Source organism: Myotis lucifugus, unplaced genomic scaffold (genome assembly GCF_000147115.1).
Source record: "Myotis lucifugus unplaced genomic scaffold, Myoluc2.0 scaffold_323, whole genome shotgun sequence".
In the NCBI taxonomy this organism is placed as follows: Eukaryota; Metazoa; Chordata; class Mammalia; order Chiroptera; family Vespertilionidae; genus Myotis; species Myotis lucifugus.
In genome coordinates this window covers 600,646-624,855 of record NW_005871371.1, presented here as the reverse complement: position 1 = coordinate 624,855, position 24,210 = coordinate 600,646, and the positions used below count along the sequence as shown (strand labels likewise).

Here is a 24,210-nt window from a genome sequence, read left to right as displayed (position 1 = left end):
AAGCCTCATGTTCGCTTCCAGCTGCCTGGCTGCCGGCCGCCATCTTGGCTGACAGTTAATTTGCATAAGGATATGCTGATTAGCCAATGGGAAGGGTAGCGGTTGTACGCTAATTACCATGTTTCTCTTTTATTAGTGTAGATTATTTTATTAAAATATCATAATTTTAATTATTATGGCTTTATTAAATTATTATTTTAAAAAAGACCTGTTAGGCAATGTTAAGAATTTAGCTTTCATCCTAAAATAATAGTTATGACTATTTGTGAAGAATAAAAGTTATGAAATAGCAATCTTTGCAAATAGTTATAACTATTCAAAAAAGAAACTCAGAAGCTAAAATTGGGCTTATCTGGACCCTAAGAGTATACCAAGGATTAAGAGTGTTGTTGAGAATGTATAAATTCAGGTCTTTGTTCATTCATTTGTAATGTTGGTGAGCTCTTGGTTCTGTTCTAGGCTTTTGTCAGGTCAAGTTGAGGAATTGGGATTTTGGCAGTTTCATAGATTAGGAGTAGAGTTTTTACAGTACAACAAATCTATGTAAATGTCTTTTTTTTTTTTTTAAATATATTTTATTGATTATTTACAGACAGGAAGGGAGAGAGATAGAGAGTTAGAAACATCGATGAGAGAGAAACATCGATCAGTTGCCTCCTGCACATCTCCTACTGGGGATGTGCCCGCAACCCAGATACATGCCCTTGACCGGAATCGAACCTGGGACCTTTCAGTCCGAAGGCCGACGCTCTATCCACTGAGCCAAACCGGTTTCGGCTATGTAAATGTCTTAAAATGAATTTTGATTTGACTACTTATCTAATATTGTCTTTGGTGAGTAAACCTAAGAAGACTACACATTGTTTCTGTAACAGATGCCCCCATTTTTTCTACTTCTCTCGTATTTCTTTACTACAGTAAGTAAGATATAGATGGTCTGTAATACAAGTATGATGCCCCTTTGCAATTAAAGGTAGTGTTGAAAGCAGCCAAATAGTCATCAAGTGGGAGAGTCTCCTCTCATAATAATACCATGTTATGACAGCAGATGAACACTCCTCAGTGCAAACCTCCACTATAACTGTGAAGAATATATTAAACTAGAGGCCCGGTGCACAAAATTCGTGCACTGGGGGGGGGGGTGTCCCTCAGCCCGGCCTGTGCCCTCTCGCAGTCCAGGACCCCTCACTCCTTACCACCCGCCTGCTTGCTGCTTGGCTTGCTGCTCCTTAGCGCTGCCACGGAGGTGGGGGAGGCTCCCGCCACTGCCGCTGCACTTGCTAGCCGTGAACCTGGCTTCTGGCTGAGTGGTACTCCCCGTGTGTGAGCTCACTGACCGCCAGGGGGCAGCTCCTGTGTTGAGTGTCTGCCACCTGGTGGTCAGTGCACATCATAGCAACTGGTTGTTCTGGTTGTTCCACCATAACAGTCACTTAGGCTTTTATTATATAGATACTTGGGGAGATAAAGCCCCATCATTTAGAAATACCTTTTAAGTAAATATAATTTTGATACCATTCCACTAATAATTTCTAAAGTAAGTTTTATAAATTGCATTTTAAATTATATTACTAGAGGCCCAGTGCACGAATTCATGCACGGGTGGGTCCCTTGGCCTCGCAGGTGATCGGGGCCGATGGGGGGGGGGGGGTGGCTGACGGAGAGGAGCGGCTGTGGGAAGTTGGCCACTGCTGGAGGTTTGGCCATCTGGGGGAAGGGACCACAGGAGGTTGGCTGACCAGGGGGAAGGACCGCGGGAGGTTGGCCGAATGGAGAGAGGGACTGCGGGAGGTTTGCCGGCCACAGGAAGTTGTCTGTGGGAGCTCCTGCATTGAGCGTCTGCCCCCTGGTGGTCAGTGCATGTCATAGCAACTGGTCATTCGGTCGCTTAGGCTTTTATATACATAGATAGATTGTTAATCTATAAATTTTAACACAATTGCAATAAAAATCTTAAACTGTTTTTTGATGGTGGTTTTGTGTGTGTGTGTGTGTGTGTGTGTGTGTGTGTGTAACTTGATAAGCTGTTTCTAAAATTCATATGGAAGAGCAGATGGCCAAAGATAGTTAAGACAATTTGCAACACAAACAAGTTGGGGGATCTTGCCTTAAAATATATCAGGATTAAAATAATTAAGACTGTGAAATTGAAACATTGATAGAAATGAAGATGAATGGAATAAGGGAAAGATCATTTAGTGTGACTTTTTTGCAAAGAAAGCAAATAAAATGTCTGAAACACTTGTTTAAATTGCAAAGGAGAAAGTAAAAATTTTTTGATGGGTGAAATACAATATAGTGTAATTTTATTATCAATTTAACATATAAACTCATTGCTAATCTAAACTATTTTATTTTAGAAATAGGATTCTTTTATGAGTTAGTCTCATAATATTTTTTCCTCATAAATCTCAAATTTTATGATTTGGGGGCTCTTACTTGCATAACCCTAATAGTGGGTTTGGGGTATTGATGTATAGAAATTCTGCCATATCCACTTTTTTCTTCCATATTTACTTTTAAGTAATTAAGCTGTTGATGAATATTCTTTAAGAATAGTGGTGTTTTGTTAGGATGCTGTATTTGCTTTAGAGATTTTCATTCTGATAGTGCTATATATAGTAAGCACAAAAACATCAGAATGATGATCTAAAAACTTGTTTACGTGTCTTGTTAACCTTTACTTTTGGTTTTGTTTGTTTGTGATTGAACCTGGTTAAATGTGGGGAAAATGTTTTTGGAAGAGAATTAAAATAATTATGAACCAGTGACAAAAGCAATATTTCATAGTAGGTATAATATAGTCAGAATAAATTTGTAAAGTTCTTAAGGCTTATGATTTTTTTTATGCTCTCTTTATTAGAGAACCATTATTTTACTTTTTTCTGTCACTGTTATCTAATGAGGATTAATTTTTTTAATTTTTTAAAATAAGATGAATATAGTTAAATAGTTGGTGTGTCACATTTATAAAAATCAATCATATATCAATCCGGCTTGTCCTAGTAGATTATACTACTGTATGAGAAACAGTTGGAGACAGTATAGTTGTTATTAACAGTTTTGGTAAAGAAACTAATTATTTGTTAAGTTTTTTTAAAAAAAAAACTTGGATAATAATAATTATAATCAATCTTGCAAACCTTTAATAATTGCTTTTCTTATTCCCAAAAAGATACACTAAAACATATGTAATTAACAGATGGTATTTGTAAGTTTTTTGCAAAAGAACCATTTTTCTTGTTATATTTTATCACATTACATTTTAAAATTTGTTTTGATTTTTATGATTACCATTAGAATTTTCAGCTGGCAAATATTTTAATGAAGAGATATTGCATTTAAAAATCTATTTTTGCTTATGTAGACTTGTGTGTAATTAAAATTAAGTATGTAATGAAAAGCTTAATTTCACAGAAAACTTTTCTATATGTATTACAGTAATTTTAAATTTATATGAATAGATCTAGTAAGTACATGCATTCACCAGTCACCCCAGTAAACAAATGCACAGGGCTGGGGCTAGCGCACCCAGTATGTGTTCAAACTGCTGCAGAAAGTCAGGCTAGGTGACAACAGAACCAGTTACTGAGGGCGATGCAATGTGATTATGTGCTAGTAATTAACCGAACATTATTTATAAGCGGTGACTTTTGGATTTAAATATGTAGGCTATAGTTGTAGATATGTAATATTTATGTCAGCGAAATTGCTACAGTGTTTTTTTCCAACATATGGCCTGTTCGCTAAAATTTATTAAAAAGAACAGTGAATTAATAATAAAAATAACCTGTTAATTTAATTATAAGCAAATCTTGGTTAAAAGCATTTGAAAATTAACAAAGTGTTAATTTTCACATATGACATATAGACCAGAAATTTTGTTCATTAAAATCCAAAGTCCGTTAAATTGAGGTCCGCAAAATGAAGGTTTACTGTATCAAAAATAGCTTCTGTGCTGTTCCTATAGTTCCAGGTTTTCCTTTACCAATTTTTCTTTTTTAGGTACCTAGTTGATAGTCGCTGGTTCAAACAGTGGAAAAAATATGTTGGCTTTGACAGTTGGGACAAATACCAGATGGGAGATCAAAATGTATATCCTGGACCCATTGATAACTCTGGACTTCTCAAAGGTATTATTTTCTTCTTTCAGTCAAATTGTAAATGTGTTTCTTTCAAATATGTTATAGTCAATGTAGGGAACACAGAAAATGTTAATGTACATATATTGATAAACTAAAAATTTCTTTGTATTGTAGATTTGATATAATGAACTCAGACTATTCTGTTAAAATTAGTTTGTATCATGACAAATTTTGTTTTTCATTTATGATGTAATATAGGTTTATTATTTAAACCTTTAAATGAAGAATGTAAGTTAGAAAGTGCTACCTTATTATTTTGGGGGGAATGTTGTGTTGTATATTGTTTTTCCTAATGGATACAGACATTTTTAAGTTGGGGAGCACTAACATATGTTTACATTCTTGGATCTTTGCATTAATAAGCCCAGTGGAAAATGTGGGCAAAGATTTCAACAGATGCTCCACCAGAGAAGTTTTCAAAAAGCATATGCAAAGATATTCAACATTATTAGTTATTAAAGAAATGAAGAGTAAAACCACAATACATGTATGAAAATAATTAAAATTTAAAAGACTGACCCCATACCAAGTGTTGACATGGATGTGGAGCAAGTAGAACTTTAATACACTTTCTGGGAGTGATATAGTCTGGCGATTTTCTAAAACACTAAGAATATTTACCATAGGAACCAACCATTCCATTCTTAGGCATTCACCCAAGAAAAGTGAAAGTATTTATTCATATGGAAACTTGTACACAAATGTTTATAGCAGTGTTATTTGTAATAGAAAAAACTGGAAACAACCCAAAATGCCCATCAACAGCTGAATGGATAAACAAATCCTATCTAATAAAAGAGAAACATGGTAATTAGCGTACGACCGCTACCCTCCCCATTGGCTAATCAGGGCGATATGCAAATTAACTGCCAGCCAAGATGGCAGCCGGCAGCCATACACTGAAGTGAACAGGGAGGCTTGCTTGCTCCAGTGACTGCGGACTCCAACGTTCCCCGCCTGACTTGCCGGCCTCTCAGCTGCAACTCTAAGCAACTATGTTGCAAATATAGAAGTTAAACCAAACCCCAGAAACCCGCTTTAGTCAGCCGGGCTTCAGCCAGCCGGACCGCAACATTGTATCAAATACAGAAGGTAAACAAAGGCCAGAAACCTGCTTTCAGCAGCCAAGGCCTCAGAGCTAAAGCTGGCCCAGAATAAAAAAAGAAAAAAAAAAAAAGGAGCGGTTGGGAGCTTCAGTCACCCGCCAGCCTTAAAACGGCCCTCAGCTAAACTGGCCAGGCACCCCAGTGGGGACCCCCACCCTGATCCAGGACACCCTTCAGGGCAAACCAGCCAGCCCCCACCCGTGCACCAGGCCTCTATTCTATATAGTAAAAGGGTAATATGCCTCCTGGCACCGGGATCAGCGGAGCCGCAAGGCCTCCTGACACCGGGATAAGCGTGACAGGGGGCAGCGCCCAAACCCCCTGATCGCCTTGCAGCTCTGTGTGTGACAGGGGAAGGCGCCCCAACCCCCTGATCAGCCATGCTCTGTGCCTGATAGGGGGGAGCTCCCCAAACCCCTGATCGCCCTGCAGCTCTGTGTGTGATAGGGTGCAGCGCCCCTACCCCCTGATCGGCCCATCTCTGTGGGTGATAGAGGGTGGCGCCCCAACCCACTCCCCCCCCTACGGGCCCTGCTCTGTGGGTGACTGGGTAGAGCCATAACCTCCCCATCGGCCCTGCCCTGAGTGTGACAGTGGCAGCGCCCCAACCCCCTGATCGGCCCTGCTCTGTGTGTGACAGGGTGCGGCGCCCCAACTCCCCCCACCACGGGCCCTGCTCTGTGTGTGATAGGGTATAGCCATAACTTTGCCATCAGCCCTGCCCTGAGTGTGACAGTGGCGGCGCCCCAACCCCCTGATCGGCCCTGCTCTGTGTGTGACAGGGTGCGGCGCCCCAACTCCCCCCACCACAGGCCCTGCTCTGTGTGTGATAGGGTAGAGCCATAACTTTCCCATCAGCCCTGCCCTGAGTGTGACAGTGGCGGCGCCCCAACCCCATGATCCGCCCTGTTCTGTGTGTGACAGGGGGCGGTGCCCCAACTCCCCTATTGGCCCTACTCTGTGAGTGACAGGGGGGAGCTCCTCAACCCCCTGATGGGCCCTGCTCTGTGCATGACAGGGGGGAGCTCCTCAACACCCTGATGGGCCGTGCTCTGTGAGTGACAGGGGGGAGCTCCCCAACCCCCTGATCGGCCCTGCTCTGTGTGTGACAGGGTACGGAGCCCCAACCCCTCTGATGGGCCCTGCTCTGTGCATGACAGGGGGCAGCGCCCCAACCCCCTGATCCGCCCTGCTCTGTGTGTGACAGGGGATGGCGCCGCAACTTCCCTATCAACTCTGCCTTGAGTGTGACAAGGGGCTGTGCCCCACCCTTCAATCGGCTGTACCTTGAGTGTGACTAGGGGTGGCATTGCAACCTCCCGATCCACGCTGCTCTGTGCATGACAGGGGGCAGCGCCCCAACTCCCCAATCGGCCCTGCTCTGAGCCCGACCAGGGGCTGCACCTAGGGATTGGGCCTGGCCTCTGCCACCTAGGAGCAAGCCTAAGCCAGCAGGTCATTATCTCCTGAGGGGTCCCCAGACTGCGAGAGGGCACAGGATGGGCTGAGGGACCCCCCCTCTCCCCCCTGAGTGCACAAATTTTTGTGCACCGGGCCTCTAGTATATCTATATAATGAAATCCTACTGAGCAATTAAAAGGAATGAAAAAAAAAATACACACACACACACACACACACACACACATATATATGACTGGTCGACCGGTCGCTATGACTCACACTGACCACCAGGGGGCAGGCGCTCAACGCACAGGCATGGAAACATGGAACATACTGATGAATCTCCAAGGGAACGAAGAGAGGGGGGAGGGTTGGAAGAGATTCACCAAAGATCTTATATGCATACTAGAGGCCTGGTGCACGGATTCATGCACCAGTGGGGTCCCTCGGCCTGGCCTGTGGGGATCAGGTGGAAACTGGCAGTCTGACATCCCCCGAGGGGTCCCAGATTGCAAGAGGGCACAGGCCAAGCTGAGGAACCCCATTGGTTCACAAATCTGTGCACCGGGCCTCTTGTTGATACATAAAATCATGAATGGATCTCAAGATAATTATGCAGCATAAACGAAGCTGTATAAAACAGTACATAGTATTTTTAGCTAAGATTCTAGAAAATGCAGACTTACCTATGTTAGCAGAAAGCAGATACAATTTTCATATACAAAGCACAAATAAGTGGTTTTCTGACAATAGGAAGGTTGACTTGGATGGACAGAAAGGAGAGATTACAAAAGGCTACAAGGAAAACTTTGCAGGTGATGGATATGTTCATTTTGGTAGTGGTGATGGTTTCACACTGTTATTGATATGTCAAAACTTATCAAACTGTACTTTTTAAATATGTGCAGTTTATTGTATATCCATTATATACCAGTAAACACAAAAGTAACAGATATCAGCTATTTTGTTTTTAGGGGTGTTTTCTCCCTTTAAAAATAATTATTTCATCTTGACTACTAGATACAAATAACTGTTTACATTCTGGTATATAATAAAATCATTTACTCCAACTCTCGAAATGGAAAACAGCATTGAAGTCTTAATTTTAAACTTTTTTTTCTAAGTTTTCTTTGAAACATTTTGTTATAGTGAAAGAAAACGGATGATAGAGTAAAAGAATTTGAATCCAGTCTCACTAATTTTCTGTCTGTGTGACCTTGGGCAAGTTAAAAATACCTAAATCTGTTTACTAGTAAAAATGGAGATATTTCATAATAGTGGACAATTAATTGAAATAAAAGGATTTTCTATAATAACATTTTTTACTATACCTGCAATTTTCTGGATATATGATCTTGGGCAAGTTACTCAATTTCCCTTAATATATTTTTGAATCTAAAAGGAAAATACCTATTTTATAGGATTGCTTTGAGGAATGACTGAAATAACATGGTTATCTGCTGCGTTATATATCATAGTACATTACCCATAGATGATTACTCATCATCTTCAGAATGTTCTGAAAATGTGTTGCAAATTTCAATTTTCATCAAGAATTTAAAAATGACAAGTAAGGTTTAAAAAACTGAGTTTAAAAAGTAATACTTCATTTACATCTGCTATTGAGGTCCATATTATAAAAACCAGAGATTTTCCATTTCTGCTCTAGATGAAACATATTTTCTCAAATTTGGTATGATTCTGTGGCGACCATGAGGTGATCCTAGATAGAATAAATAACCTTCTCTTATTCCCTTCAGCATTTTTCCTGCTTCTTGCTTAATTTATATTTTTATATCTAATAAGAATAGTATGTTCTTATTATTGAAATTCTACCAAGAGCAATTTGGTTTTCCATGCTTGATCATGTAAGACTGGCTCAGAATGAGAGAATCCCCTTTATGTTCTCTGTAACTTAATAAACTATTTCTGTGTCTGTACTTTGAAAATTGATGTAAAGGACCAGATAATAATAAGTGAATCTCTAAGTAGGACTATGTGATATAGGTATAATTCAAGATTTCTGGCCTGCTCTGTAATAAATTTTTAGTTTAAACAGAATTTTGAAAGTGGATCGTAGAATTAGAATCACATCTGAAAAACTACTTCCACTCTTCTCTAGGAAAGACTCTAGATTATGGGCCTTCTGGAATAATGAGCTGATTCACAGGATGCCCTTTTGTGATTTCCATCATGGTTTCTAGCCCCATGTACTTTGGAGTCATTGTGAAAGGTTATTGATTTGTTTTTTGACTTTCCTTCATCAGCTAATGCTAGAATGTCAACTATTACCGTGTGACAGATCTCTGATACTGAAAATATTTGGAAAACACTTTTTTTTGAGGCCCCTTGGCTAACAATTATACCTTACTATATTTTTTAGAGACTAATAAAAGAAAAATTATGTTTTTAAACATTGTTGCTTCACTAATGTTAAACATTGGAACTTTTTAAAGCTACAGTTTATTTTGAAATATATAGATTTAGATGTGAGCCTCTTCAGAGCTTTCTTTAGAACTTACTTAAATATTTTAATTAGTTTTTATGAGTTTAAGTAATGTGTGATGTATACAACCAGAGTGTTTAGAGGTATGTACTGTTGTTTCTTTTTATGTATTGAATTTGTTTTTCCTTTTACAGATGGTGATGCCCAATCACTTAAGGAGCATCTTATTGATGAATTGGATTACATACTGTTGCCAACTGAGGGCTGGAATAAACTGGTCAGCTGGTATACATTGATGGAAGGTCAGGAACCAATAGCACGAAAGGTACATATTAAAAATAACTGATTAGAAATGTTTTTCTTGAACAATTCACATTTTATTGTTAATTCAGTGACTTGTGAAGCCTTGTCAATTATCTTTGAGATAAAGACCAGCAAAATGTTACTGTATACTGTGCAATAACAACTATCATATACTATATACCAGCCACTGTTACAAGCACATAAAAGTAATCCCTCTTTACTCACAGTTTTGCTTTACATGGTTTCAGTTACCCATAGTTAACCATGATCCAAAAATATTAAATAGAAAAATTCAAGAATTAAACAATTCATAAGTTTTCAGTTGCATGCCATTCTACATAGCATGTTGAAATCTCACACCTTTTTTGTAATTTTATTTTTATTTCAGAGAGGAAGGGAGAGAGAGATAGAAACATCAATGATTAGAGAGAATCACCAATCATCTGTCTCCTGCACACGCCCCACTGGGAATCCAGCCCACAACCTGGGCACGTTCCCTTGGTTAGAATCAAACCCAGAACTCTTCAGTCCACGGGCCGACACTCTATCCACTGAACCAAACCAGCTAGGGCTCATACCTTCTTGCTCCATTTTGCTGGCACTTACCCAGGTTATATTGGTTATTGTTAATCTCTTACTATGCCTGATTTATAAATAAATTTTATTATAGGTACGTATGTAAAGGAAAAAACATAGTATATATAGGTTCAGTACTAGTATTCATGGTTTCAGGCATACACTGAGGGTCCTGGAATGTATCCACCATGGATAAGAGGGGGTTACTATACATTATTAACTAAATTAATCCTCACAGAAAACCCTATGAGGAATATTATCTCCATTTTATAAATGAGGAAATGAGAACAGAAGTAAGAAAGATTCAGGGCCTTTTAGAGATACATCAGTTTACAAACTAAGGCAGCCTGACTATTTTCTTAATCAATGTGCAGCACTGCTTTTTTGGCAAAACAATTAGTAAATAAGAAAGAAAATAAAAGTTGAAAAAATACATTGCAATCTAATTTTTTTTAATCTGAAAATGCACATCTTTTTTTACTATAAAAATAACCCCTTTAAAGTAAAAAATTCAGTTGTTTTTAGTATATGCGTAGAATTTTTTACGAATAAGCAAAATCATTTTTTTACATTTTCATCACATTTTACATTTCTGACTGAACCAATTTCATCCCAAACAAATTCAAAGGCCCAAAACATTAGATCATATGGATAAGGATCATTGTACTTCGGAGCTTTCTGGCAAGTTCCATCTGAATGAAGACTCTGATTTCTAGGAACCATTCAAAAAAGCTTCTTAACTATACAGAGAGAGAAAATAAAAACAGACAGACAGACCACCACCACTAATGGCTTATCCAGCCCAAAAATCGAGAGTGGCATGTCTTTAGAGTCCATTCCAATCAAGAAATTTTTTTTAATTTAAATGTTTTCTTGTTTAAAGTATTACATATGTCTCCTTCTTTCGCCATTGACCTCTCCCCAGCCACTCCCATCCCCCAGCACATGCCCTCACTCCCCTACTGTCTGTGTCCATTGGTTATGCTTATATGCATACATACAAGTTTTTTGGTTGATCTCTTGTCACCTCCCCCCCAATCCTTCCTTGCCTTCCCTCTGAGGTTTGATGCTCTGTTTGATGCTTCTCTGTCTCTGGATCTATTTATTTTTGTTCATTATATTCCGCAAATGAGTGAGATCATGTGATATTTATCTTTCTCCGACTGGCTTATTTCGCTTAGCATAATGCTCTCCAAGTCCATCCATGTTGTTGCGAATGGTAAGAGTTCTTGCTTTTTTACAGCAGCATAGTATTCCATTGTGTAGATGTATCACAGTTTTTTAATTCACTCATCTGCTGATGGGCACTTAGGCTGTTTCTAAATCTTAGGTGTTGTAAATTGTGCTGCTATGAACATAGGGGTGCATATATATCCTTTCTGAATGGTGTTTCTGATTTCTTAGGATATATTCCTAGAAGTGGGATTACTGGGTCAAATGGGAGTTTCATTTTTAATTTTTTGAGGAAACTCCATACTGTTTTCCACAGTGGCTACACCAGTCAGCATTCCCACCAGCAGTGCATGAGGGTTCCTTTTTTTTCACCAGCATTTGTTGTTTGTTGACTTGTTGATGATAAGCAACAAGTTCCTTAATTTCACACAGCTTTTTCTTATAGTCATTTCAAAATTAGGATTCTTCTCTGTTAGGAATGTTAGCCTTATATGTATAAAAAGGTCTATCATGTTACTTATATTGCTGGAGAATTGAGTATTTTAAGGATAGACTAGCTATAAAACTGCCCTGAAGAAGAACTTTATTTCTGGTGTAAAGGAAAATCTGTGTCTGAAATATTTTCAAATGTGTTTAAACTGTAGTATTACTTTAACCTTTATGGTACACGTTTCTTCCTTAATAAATGTGGCATATTATACAGACAAAATGTTATTATTAATGGTAAATGGATCATCCAACAACTTCATGTCATTACTTTTTCAAAGAGGTTTTGTTGGAGTTTTTTGAAATTGGTGTGTGATAAACAAAGTAAAACAGAAAATCACTGAAACTTTACACAGGTAGAAAGAAAACAAGCTTAACAAGTCTGCTAGGAGATCATACATTTATTTTTTTATTAAGGTAGTTGGAATTTATTTATAAAGTAATTTTTAAACTTTAGTATGCATAAAATTACCTGGAGTTTTTATTAAAATGTGTCTTCCTCCAAAATTAAATCAGTAAGTCTGGAAATTTCCAATTATGCTATGTCCCATATGACTCTGATGCTAGTGGATCTCAGTTGAGGAATTGACTGCTCTTTTAGGGTCTGAAGCCCAACTTTGACTTTTACTAGTCTCTGATTGAAATCTAGGGTTGGTAATACCCCTTGCTGTTATCCAGAAACAAGTTAATCATCTTCCTGGACCACAGATTATCTCTAAAATGTTTTATTTCTAGACATTCAATTAAAAACAACAAAACAGCCAGACAATTGAGCAGGAAATCCAAGAGAAACTATCCTATATAATAAAGAGGTAATAAGCAAATTGACCGTCACGCCCTCGCACAAGATGGCTGCCCTCATGTGGTCAACTAGATGGCCACCACAAGATGGCCGGCAGGGAAGGGCAGTTGTGGGCGATCAGGCCATCAGGGGAGGGCAGTTGAGGAGGGACCAAGCCAGCAAGGCAGGGCAGTTGGGGGCAATCGGGCCAGCAGGAGAGCAGTTAGGTGTTGATCAGCTGGCAGGGGAGTGGTTAGGGGGTGGTCAGGCTGGCAGGTGAGCAGTTGGGAGCCAGCAGTCCCGGATTGTGAGAGGGATGTCCAACTGCTGGTTTAGGCCCGATCACTAAACCGGCTGTCAGAGATCACCCAAGGAGTCCCAGATTGGATAGGGTGCAGGCTGGGCTGAGGGACACCCTCCTCCCTCCCCCTCCTCCCCCCCCACAGGTGTATGAAATTTTCGTGCCCATGGGCCTCCTTAAACAGACCCATGAGGAATCCAGATAATGGAGTTATCAGACATAAACTTTAAAATATTGTGCATATTATGTTTAAAAAATATAAAAGACAGAGTTGAAAAAAAGGACAGAACTGTTAAGAACCAAATTAAATTCTAAAACTGAATAATATGAAAAAATTAAGAATTAAGGACTTAATATTTAGATAAAATACTAGATTAAAAAAAGAAAAAGACAGAATTTGTAAAGTAAATGATAGTATGTGTATAATATACATATTAAAGAATGGAAAATAAAAAAGCAAAGGGACACATGGAATACAGTGAATAAGTTTACCATACATATACATTAACTCTTAAAAAGAGAATAAAGAATGGGGTGAAAGTAATTCTGGAGGTAATAATAGCTGAGAATTTCCTAAAACCAATGAAAGGTATCATGCTACAGACTCAAGAAATTTTGTGAATCCCAAGCTGAAAAAAATACATAAACAAAACCATACTCGGTAAATCTGTTGAAAAGCAAAGGTAAAAAGATATTCCTTATTGTAGCCAGAAAAAACAGATATGATACCTTCAAAGTAAGGATATAACAAAGAAATGATTTCTCAAAAGAAAATGGAAGAAAATACTTTTAATGTGCTGAGAAAAAATAACTGCTACCCTAGAATTCTATGACCATAGAAAAGATCTTTCAGAAAAAGCTATTTTTAGATAAATAAGTTGATAGAATTTTACCAGAAGATCTGAATTAAAGGAAATGCAAAACAGTCTGCAGAATGGAAGGAAAATTACTCCATATGGAAACTTGGAGACACAGAAAAAAATGTAGACTGACGAAAGTAAATATTGTGGATAAATCTTAAGACACACTGTTTAAAATAGCAACAGTTTCTTACAGGGATGGAAATATGTATTAAATTTTAAGTACATAACAATATTAACATAAATTAAGATAGTACCCTCCAAGATGACCCCCAATGATCTCCTCCTCCTCATACCCACATCCTTGGGTAGTCCCCATCCATACTGTACCAAAGTCTTCGTATTGTATTAGTCTGGGTAGCTAGTAACATATAGTAGACTAGAAGCTGGTTCACAACATTCGTGCACTGGGGGAAAGGGGGTCCCTCAGCCCAGCCTGCAACCTCTCGCAGTCCAGGAGCCCTCGAGGGATGTCCTTTCCAACTGCTGGGCTTAGGACATCCTTAGTGCTGCCATTCCAAGCTGGCAGTAGGACATCCTTAGCGCTGCCACGGAGGTGGGAAAGGCTACCATCACTGCCGTTGCGCTTGCCAGCCATGAGCCCAGCTCAGGGCTTGTGGCTGAGCAGCGCTCCCCTGTGGTAGCGCACTGACCACCAGGGGGCAGCTCCTGCATTGAACATTTGCCCCCTGGTGGTCAGTGCTCGTCAGAGTGACTGGTCATTCTGCTGTTCAGTTGATTTGCATATTACCCTTTTATTATGTAGGATGTCATGACATGCCACTTTCAAGATTAGGTGAAGGGGGTAAAAGGGAACAAATTTCCAGTTATAAAATTAAGTCATGAGAATATAATGTATAGTACATGCCACTTTCAAAATTAGGTGAATGAGTAAAAAGGAACAAACTTCCAGTTACAAAATAAGTCATGGGGATATAATGTGTGGGGATTATACTTATTAACATGGTATTGCCTATTTGAAAGCTGCTGAGAGAGATCTTAAAAGTTCTCATCACAAGAAAAAATTTTGTAACTATGCATGGTGACGGATGTTAACTAGACTTATTGTGGCACTCATTTTGCAATATATACAAATATCGAATCATTATGTTGTACACTTGAAACAGTCTTTTATGTCAGTCATACCTTATTTAAAAAGAGAAGCTTAGGTTATAAAAGACACCTTGGCTTACATCCTGGGTGTTCATGCCCTTGTGCTCTCTCATTTCTTAGCCTGGGAAATTCAACTGCATACTCAGACAGCCTTTGGAGGGCCTCATACAGTAAGAAACTGAGATCACTGGACAAGAGAGGAACAGAGGCCTAACAACAATCATGAATAAGCTTGGAAGTGAATTCTCCAGTCTCATTTGAGCTTCCAAATAGTTGAAGCCCCAGCCCTCATACAGCTTGACAACAATCTCATGTAAACCCCAAGCCAGAACAACCCAGCTAAGCTGCTCCAGATTCTTAACCCAAGAAACTTTGTGAAGCTGCTAAGTTTGGGGGTAATTTATTATGCAGCAGTAGATAGCTAATACTGACTTTGATATCTTCAGGAGTGTGCTGCCTAAAAAAAACGTGGAATGTGATGGTGTTTTTGGAACTGGGCAGTGGGTAAAAGCTGTAAGGTCTTTTAAGAGTATTAATGGCCAAAACCGGTTTGGCTCAGTGGATAGAGCGTCGGCCTGCGGACTGAAGGGTCCCGGGTTCGATTCCGGTCGGGGGCGTGTACCTGGGTTGCGGGCACATCCCCCGTGGGAGATGTGCAGGAGGCAGCTGGTCGATGTTTCTAACTATCTATCTCTCTCCCTTCCTCTCTGTAAAAAATCAATAAAATATATTTTTTTAAAAAAAAAAAGAGTGCCGAAACCGGTTTGGCTCAGTGGATAGAGCGTCGGCCTTCGGACTGAAAGGTCCCAGGTTCGATTCCGGTCAAGGGCATGTATCTGGGTTGCGGGCACATCCCCAGTAGGAGATGTGCAGGAGGCAGCTGATCGATGTTTCTCTCTCATCGATGTTTCTAACTCTCTATCTCTCTCCCTTCCTCTCTGTAAAAAATCAATAAAATATATTTAAAAAAAAAAAGAGTATTAATGAAAGTCTAAAGAGCCTTGAATAAATTGGTAGTAGGATTTTAGAAATTGAGTAGGCTGCCAGTGAGGACCTAAAAGAAAGTGAGGAAACCTTGAAGAAAGTGGTCTTTGTTGTAAGGTGCTGGAAAGGTTAGCAATACATCAATTGCAGTAAATTGAAAGGTTAAAATATATATATATAATATATATATATATAATGATCTGAACAATAAGCCAAAATGTTGAAAGGACTATATATAGTCAGATGTGAGAAGAGAAAGAGAAGTAAAGAAAGGAATCTATACTAATAAAAGAGTAATATGCTAATTAGACCGGGAGACCTTCTGGATGTCCTTCCAGACAAAAGCCGGGGGCTTGGCCGGCCTGCATACCACCCCCAAACGGCCCTCAGCCCCTCGCCCAGGCCAGCCACACCCCCAGCGGGGACCCTCACCCCAATGGGGTCGTGGCAGTCTGCAAATAGCCCTCAGCCCCTCTCCCAGGCTGGCCACAGCCCCCGCAGGGCCCCTCACCCTGATGGTGGTATGGCCAGCCTGCAAACGGCCCTCAGCCCCTTGCTTCGGCCCACCCCTCCCCCAGCAGGGACCGTCACCCCAATGGGGGTGTGGCCAGCCTGAAAATGGCCCCCAGCCCCTCACCCAGGCTGGCTATGCCCCCATCAGAAACCCCCACCCCGATGGGGGTGTGGCCAGCCTGCAAACGACCATCATCCCCTTGCCCAGGCCAGCCACACCCCTCAGTGGGAACCCTAACCCCGATGGGGGCGTGGCCAGCCTGCAAACCACCCCAGGCAAGCCCCTCCCCCCAAGGGGACCCCCACCCTGATCTGGGACCCCCTTCAGGGCAGACCAACCGGCCCCCACCCATGCACCAGGCCTCTATACTAATAAAAGGGTAATATGCTAATTAGACCAGGAGACCTTCTGGATGTCCTTCTGGACAAAGCCATGGTGGTGGGGCCAAGGCAAAGGCAGTTAGGGGTGATCAGGCCAGGAGGGAAGGGCAGCTGGGGGCAAGCAGGCTGGCAGGGAGGGCAGTTGGGAACGATCAGGCCGGCAGGCTGAGTGGTTAGGGGTGATCTGACAGTCAGGCAGGTGAGTGGTTAGGAGTCAGCAGTTCTGGATTGCAAGAAGGATGTCAGACTGCTGGTTTCCTCACTCCTGTGGGATCGGGCCTAAACCGGCAGTCTGACATCCCCCGAGAGGTCCCAGATTGGAGAGGGTGCAGGCCAGGCTGAGGGACACTCCCCCCCCCCCCCCCCCCCCGCACGAATTTCATGCACCGGGCCACTAGTGTTACATAAAAAGGAGGCAAGACTTCCTAGTTTTGAAGATTTCTAGACTCTCCAGATGACAGTGCTAAAACTTAAATGTTTGAGCAAAGATTAAACTTAGGGCACTCTCAATAAAGTATGATCTGAAGTTGAAGCCTAGGATGTGATTATAAAATTCATTGTTAAGCCCTCAGAAAAGTTAATGATGGTACCTCACAGCTCTGTTCACACAAAAGTCTTTCGGACCTCACAGACCACCAGTGATCCGCGGACCACTGGTTGGTGACCGCTGAAACTACCTGTCATCTGACTGATAACCAGCTTGGACCAATCTTAGGGCTAAGACTGCAAGTCTAATATTTCTTTAGAGTGTACTTTTTTACTATAAGAACTCTCAACTTTTTTAGAACACTTCTGGGTTTTTGCCTAGCTGTTTTCCCAGTTTGTAAACTCTTAAGACCCTTGAACAAATCTTTATTACTTGTTTTAAAAAAAGAAAGCAACAAATGAACAAAACAAACTTATAGACACATACAACAATATGAGGTTACCAGAGAGGAAGGATGAAGAGGGTAAAGGAGGTGAAATATATAGTGACAGAGGGAGACTAGACTATGAGTGATAAGCACACAATGCAGTATACCAATTATATAATAAAGAATTGTTCACTTGAAACTTAACATAGTGTTATTAGCCATGTCACCCCAATACATTTAATTTGAAAAAAATTGCTAATAATAAAGGTACTAAGTATTGGTAAATATATATCTTTTAAGTCTGTTTTAATCTATAGTTTCCCACCTCTTCTCTCACCTTGTATTTTTATTTATTGAATAAATTGGGTTGCTTGATTGGCAGGAAAACAAATTTTGGAATATACGTCATACCTCCTTTCAACATTTGGGCTTCTAAGAAAAATAAGGCTTAAGAGAAGCTGAAGGTCATTGCCCCTCAGCTTAAACCCAAGGTAGAGAGGACTTACCTAGGGGACATTTGTGTGTGTGACTTGTCTAATGGAATGAACTCCAGTGAAATCCACTTGAGACCTACAGTGTTTTCAAGAACCACTGCCATCTTGAACTGAAAAGACAGTATAAAACGAAAGGCCTTTACTTCCCAGACAAGCAGGAATCAGACAAAGAGTTTACTCAACAGTAAACACATGCTAACTTTCACAAAAAAAAGCATGACTCAGAAAACAGAACCAAATGGTATGAAGAGTCATTTTCAGGAAAAGGCAGAAGTGAGTCCTAATCAAAGATTGTCCAGTATTTGCCTAGGTGGATTTCAGAATTTCTATGGGCCATTGACTCCTTTGTACCTCCTCTTTCCCCCCTTTTTTTACAGGAATATCTAAAATATTACCTTCTGCATGCCCCATTATTTTATTCTGGGTGTATGTGGGACAGATGACTTACAACTTTGTTCACAGGCCTATAGATCAAGGGGAACTATACTCAAGATGCTTAAGGAGCTATATCCAAGGATCCTCATCTATACCTGGATTAGATATAGATGACAGGTTTCTGAACTTTGAGTTGATGTTATAATGGAATGAGACTAGTGGGAGCCTTTGCAGGGGTTGGGTGTATTTTGCATCTTGCAGGGAGAGACTATGACATATTGGGGGCTAAAGAATGGACTGTGGTAGCCAGCCTCAAAGATGCTTCCCAGTGATCACCACCACAGGGTATTCACATGGGTGTGTAACCTCCCACATTGGATCATGGTTGGTTTATGTGACTGTTAAAATATGGCAGAAGTGGTAGTATGTCAATTCAGAGTTGGTTTACAAATATACGGGTAGGTTTAACTTGGGGTGCTCTCTTTCTCTTGGATCAGTCACTCTGAGTGAAACAGCATGCCATGCAGGCAGCCCACAGAGACTCACATGATGAGGAACTGAAGTCTCTGTCAACAGCTGTAGAGGAACTGAGGCCTGCCAACAATCACATGAGTGAGCTTGGAAGCAGATTTGAACGACGTGATTAACCACCTAATGACATGCATACCACTTAGTGCAAAAGACAAATTTATTTTGTATTCTAAAACTGTCTAATATTTTCAACTGAATAATAAAATAATACAACATAAAAGGGTGACTAAAGCCATCCTTAGAAGGAATTTTATAGTTAAATGCATATATTGGAAAGAAGAAATACTGAAAATCTGTTGTCTCAAGAAGTTAAGAGAAGAAAAGGATATTAAGCCTAATCAAGAAATAATAATGTATAGTAGACATTAATAAAAAAGGGGGAAAAAAACACTAAATGAACAAAGTTTACTCATTGCAAAAACAATAAACTTAGGCCAGTAAAATAAAGATGAGTCCTGGCAAGACTGGTTAAGAATAAAAAGAGAATAGGCAAAAATAACCTTTCTAGGAATGAAAAGGGAACATCATAGCAGAGCCTAAAGACTTTTTAAAAAGATTATGTTTCTGAACAGCTTTATGCAATAACTTGAAAATTTAGCTGAAATGGAAAAATTTTTACAAAAATACAACTTAATGTTGAAACAGTGAGAAATAAAAAGTCCAAATTGCACTTTGTGATTAAAGAAATAGAATCATTAAATGAAAACCTTCCCACAAAGTAAAATGCAGGTCCAGAAGGTTTTATCAGTATATTCTATCAAATATTTAAGGAAGGAGTATACCAATCTAATTCAAACTTTTCCAAAAATAGAAGGCATACTTCCTAACTTATTTTGTGGCTAGCATAAATTTGACACAAAACCTTGAAGGGCATTATAAAAAAATAATTACAGGCTAGTCTTACTCGTGTACATAGATAATTTCTAAACACTATTAGCAAAGCAAATCCAGCAATAAGTAAAAAGGGCAAATAAAAATGGATAAGCTGGATTTTTAAATGCAATTTTGATTTAACTTTGAAAATCACAATTTTGGTATCAGCTGAATAAAGAAGAAAAATAATCTCAATAGGTACAGAAAAAGCATTTGATAAAACTCAATATTCATGTATGATTTTTTTTTTAACTCATAGAAATAGAAAGCTAGGAGCAGAAGCTATGCAAATATACCTATTGGTAAAATATTCAAAGCTTTCTCAGATCAGGGACAAGACAAGGATAACTATATTAGAGGTTTTAGCCAGTTTTGTGATCAAAGGAAAAGAACTGAAAGAATAAAGGTTAAAACATAAAAAATAAAAACGTAAGATTTTATATGTTGAAAATTTCAAAAAAATTATACTGATAAACAATTAGAATTAATAATTAAGTTTAGCAAGATAGCTGGATATAAGGTCAATATATAAAAGTCAATTACATATCAGTAGCAAATAAAGTTGAATTTTAAAATAATGCTTATAGCATCAGACTTCTTAGGAATAAACCAACAAAAACTGATTTTCTACTGAAAAATACAAAAATTACTGAGCAAATTTTTTAAAGACTAATGAATTAATGGCCATAGGAGTCACCATTTTCTGTAAAGGGCTAGATAGTAAATATTTTTAGCTTTGCGAGCCAAAATGGTCTCTGTGGAACCTACTCATCTCTGCTGTTTTGGGTGCAAAAGCAGCCATAGATGATACATAAATGAATGAGTATGGCTGTGTTCCAGTAAAATGTTAAAAATAGATGGTGAGTCAGATTTAGCTTGTAGGTCATAGTTTTCCCACCTCAATCTAGGCACTGGTTAATTTATGCTTACTAACATCACAAGAAAGGGGGTAGTTAAATATTATTTGCATCTTATTTAGGATACATCTCAACATTTATGAAGTAGTCAATAAATATTGCAAAAATGAAAAAATAGACAATGTTTCAGTTAAAATATATTGAAGAGACTTTATTAATTGTAATATGTCAATTTTATTTGGGCTCTGATTCAAACAATGTATTAAAAATAAGAAATTTTGAGACAATTTGAACATTGACTAGATAATTGGTATTAAGGGATTCATTTAAATTATTTTAGTTGTGATAATGGTGTTACATTTTTGAAAAGACGCATCCTTAAATATTTGTAGATAGAAAATAACATGTAGGATTTGTTAGTATTAACAACTACTAGTATGATTTCATCTTTGTGTTATACTTTTCTACTTGTCTGTCTTTACCACTAGGTATTCTCACTTTGACTCCAGAGCCTAAGTCTAATTCACCTGTAACACCTAGCACTAAGTATAGGTGCTTATTAGTAAATGCTACAAAAATGAAGGTAGCTCACTCCTCAAAAATAGTAAATGTGTCCATTAGGCCTAGTGTTACCAAATTGTTGTTGAGTAACGGATTTCTTTAGAAATTACTTTCTGTTTCCAGAGGGGGTAAGAAGGCATTATTTGGAATGAAATAAAGTTTCTGTAAAGTTTCATACATTAAGTTTATTAAATATATTTCATGACTTTATACAAAATGTTTTCTAATATTCACAGCAAGATGAACAAATGGAATTTATAATTATTTAATTCAGCATAAACTTGTATTTCCCTCACTAACTCAGTAAAGAGGCTTTACCTTTTATGTGGCCTTGAATTATTGGAAATATGGAAATATGTAGTTTTTAATCCTCACCCAAAGATGTTTTGATTGATTTTAAAGAGAGAGGAAACATGGGGGAGGGAAGGAGGAGGAGAAAGAAACATTGATGTGAAAGAAAAACATTAATCAGTTGCCTCATGTACTCACTGCTACTGGGGATGGAACCTGCAAACTTTTAGTGTATGGGATGATACTCCAACAACTGAGCACCTGGCCAGGGCAGACATACTTTTATATAGCCATCATAAGTCTTATATTTTGGACAAGGAGCCAGATTATACCTTGTGCTTGCTCCTTATTTATAACAACACTAGAGGTCCGGTGCATGAAATTTGTGCAGTCGGGGGAGGGGGCTCCCTCAGCCTGACCTGCACCCTTTTGCAGTCTGGGAGCCCTCTGGGGATGTCCAACTGACGGCTTAAGCTGGCAGTCAGGCATCCGTAGTGCTGCCTTGGAGGTGGGAGAGGCTCCCGCCACCGCTGCTGCATTCGCCAGCCATGAGCCTGGCTCAGGGCTTATAGCTGAGCAGCACTCCCCTTGTGGGAGCGCACTGAGCACCATGGGTCAGCTCCTACATTGAGCTTATGCCCCCTGGTGGTCAGTGCACATCATAGCAACCGGTCATTCCACCCTTCAGTCAATTTGCATATTAGCCTTTTATTATATAGGATAATTTATTTAGAAAACAAACCATTTTAATTGTCACCTCTAATTCTGAAACATTACTATTATTTTTGAATAGTAACCTTCCAGGCTTGAATTTCAAATGTATGTTTTAATGGTTATAATAATAGATAAATATAACTTTACAACCTGTTTTTGTAAGCCTGCTTCTTTCTGTTAGTCTTCATAGCCACCATTTTAAATGATTATTTTCAGTGCAGACATTTTTAATGAATGTAGGAAACTTTATATAAATAAAAATAAAAGCTATGTTATATAAACAAATAATTTACATATGATCATAACACGAATAAATATGATAATTAATTTTCTGTGCTGAAGTGCTATAATCATTCATATAGTATGGTTCTTTTAAATCAGAAATAGTTGGAAGACAGAAATATTTTTTTAAAAGAACAGCTTTTTTTTGTTTCCTTTAAGTTTTTTTTTTATTATAAAGTATGTAAAACCTAAAACTTGCCATTTTAAGTGCAAAAGTCAGTGGCAGTAATTACAATCAGGATGTTGTGTAACCATCACCACTATTTCCAAAATTTTTCATCATCCCAAACAAGAATAGCTTTTTAATACACTACTTTTAGCAGTACTATAATATCTTATAAATATATTCGTAGTATTCCAAGTAGTGATATTGAGCGTTTTAGTAATGTATGATATTGTCAGAGAGAAGAAAAAAATGAGAAAAATTCTGAATCCCAATGAAGTGTGGATTTTGAAATTATCTAGATGGTATTTTTTTCACTGTTTATAATAACTTTCTAACAGTTAAATCACCAGGGGTTTTTTTCAGAAAAATATCTGTTAGTGTTATTAAAATTAATTGTCTTTTAAAAAAGAACTATGATTATTTAAAATATATATACCTCCATGTAAATCATGAGGAATGTTCATATTTTTTATTATTTTATCCTGTTTCCTTATTCCATTACCTGATCTGTTGGTCATTCCATTTTCTCCCCCATACAAATGAGGCCTGTAGTTTTTATAGCAACTTATCAATGATTAGTAGCTACCTTAATATATTTTAGGATTCTTTTCTGATATTGAGTCCTAAAACAAATTTTTTATTGATAGTGATATTTAATTCCTAGTTTTTCTACTTAAATATTGCTACAAACAATCTTATAAAATAAAATGATGTGGTATCTTTTGCTACATTCAAAACCTCAAAATAAGCATAAAGAGATAAAACATTGTCTAACTTAACAGTTAGACAATATACATATTGGTTTGTAAAATGAATTAAGTTAATTAATAGAAGGAGAGGCATAGGCTGTTAACCTGTTTTAGAAATGCAATAGGAGGACTACAGTGAGGTGATAGTGGGTTTAGAGGCTGGAGGAGGGTATAGAGGACATACATGGGGATGGACGGGGACCTGAGTTGGTGTGGTGAACACACAATGCAGTGTATAGATGATGTGCTGTAGAATTGTGCACCTGAAACCTGTATAATTTTGTTAACCAATGTCACTCCAATAAAATAAGAAATAAATGCAGTAGGAGAATATGTATGACAAAGTATCATAAAAGTTATGTTGGGTTGGACATTAAGTGCTAGATAAACTACATTTGAAGTTTTTGAGCTAAAACTGTTTCCCTACAAGTGAAAGAGAAATTTTTAAATCCCTTACTAAAGTGATGCTAAGCGTGTGAGTGCAAGAGTCATTTGGAGCCTCCCTTTTGCCATATTTGTCTAATGTATCACATATCAGGCTGATTACTATTTTCAGCAACAGTATTCATGACTGAAACCCTACAGTTAACCTTTAGAAGAGCAAAAGGAAATATACTTATTAAAAAGGTGACCCTAATGTACACATATTTTCTATCTTTCTGCTTTATTGCTTGCATGTTTAAGCAGCTTTTTTTATTTTCATTTGTTGCGTAGAATTACTAAGTGTGCGTTTAAAGATCAAAGTCATCTAAGGATGGTAAACTAACATATCAGGTATAGCGCGTAGCTAAATAATTTGGCAGCAGTAATTTTAAAATATTTGTTTTAACATACAGAGTGAGACAGCTATTGCTAGCTGAAATTGTATAAAACTTAACATTTTAAAAGGTTTTC

The 24,210-nt window shown here is 38.5% G+C and overlaps 1 protein-coding gene across 3 annotated transcripts in view; it reads left to right on the top strand.

The window, feature by feature from the left end:
* Window positions 1–24,210, top strand: part of USP15 (ubiquitin specific peptidase 15) — a 108,995-nt gene that overhangs the window by 14,590 nt on the left and 70,195 nt on the right. For all 3 annotated transcript variants that reach the window (XR_002832107.1, XM_023764229.1, XM_023764230.1), the window contains exons 2-3: window positions 4,006–4,133; window positions 9,293–9,423. Coding sequence is in view for 2 of the 3 variants with exons in the window: in XM_023764229.1 (XP_023619997.1) it covers window positions 4,079–4,133; window positions 9,293–9,423 (186 nt within the window). In the remaining variant the exon portion in view is untranslated. The remainder of the gene's footprint in view (window positions 1–4,005; window positions 4,134–9,292; window positions 9,424–24,210) is intronic.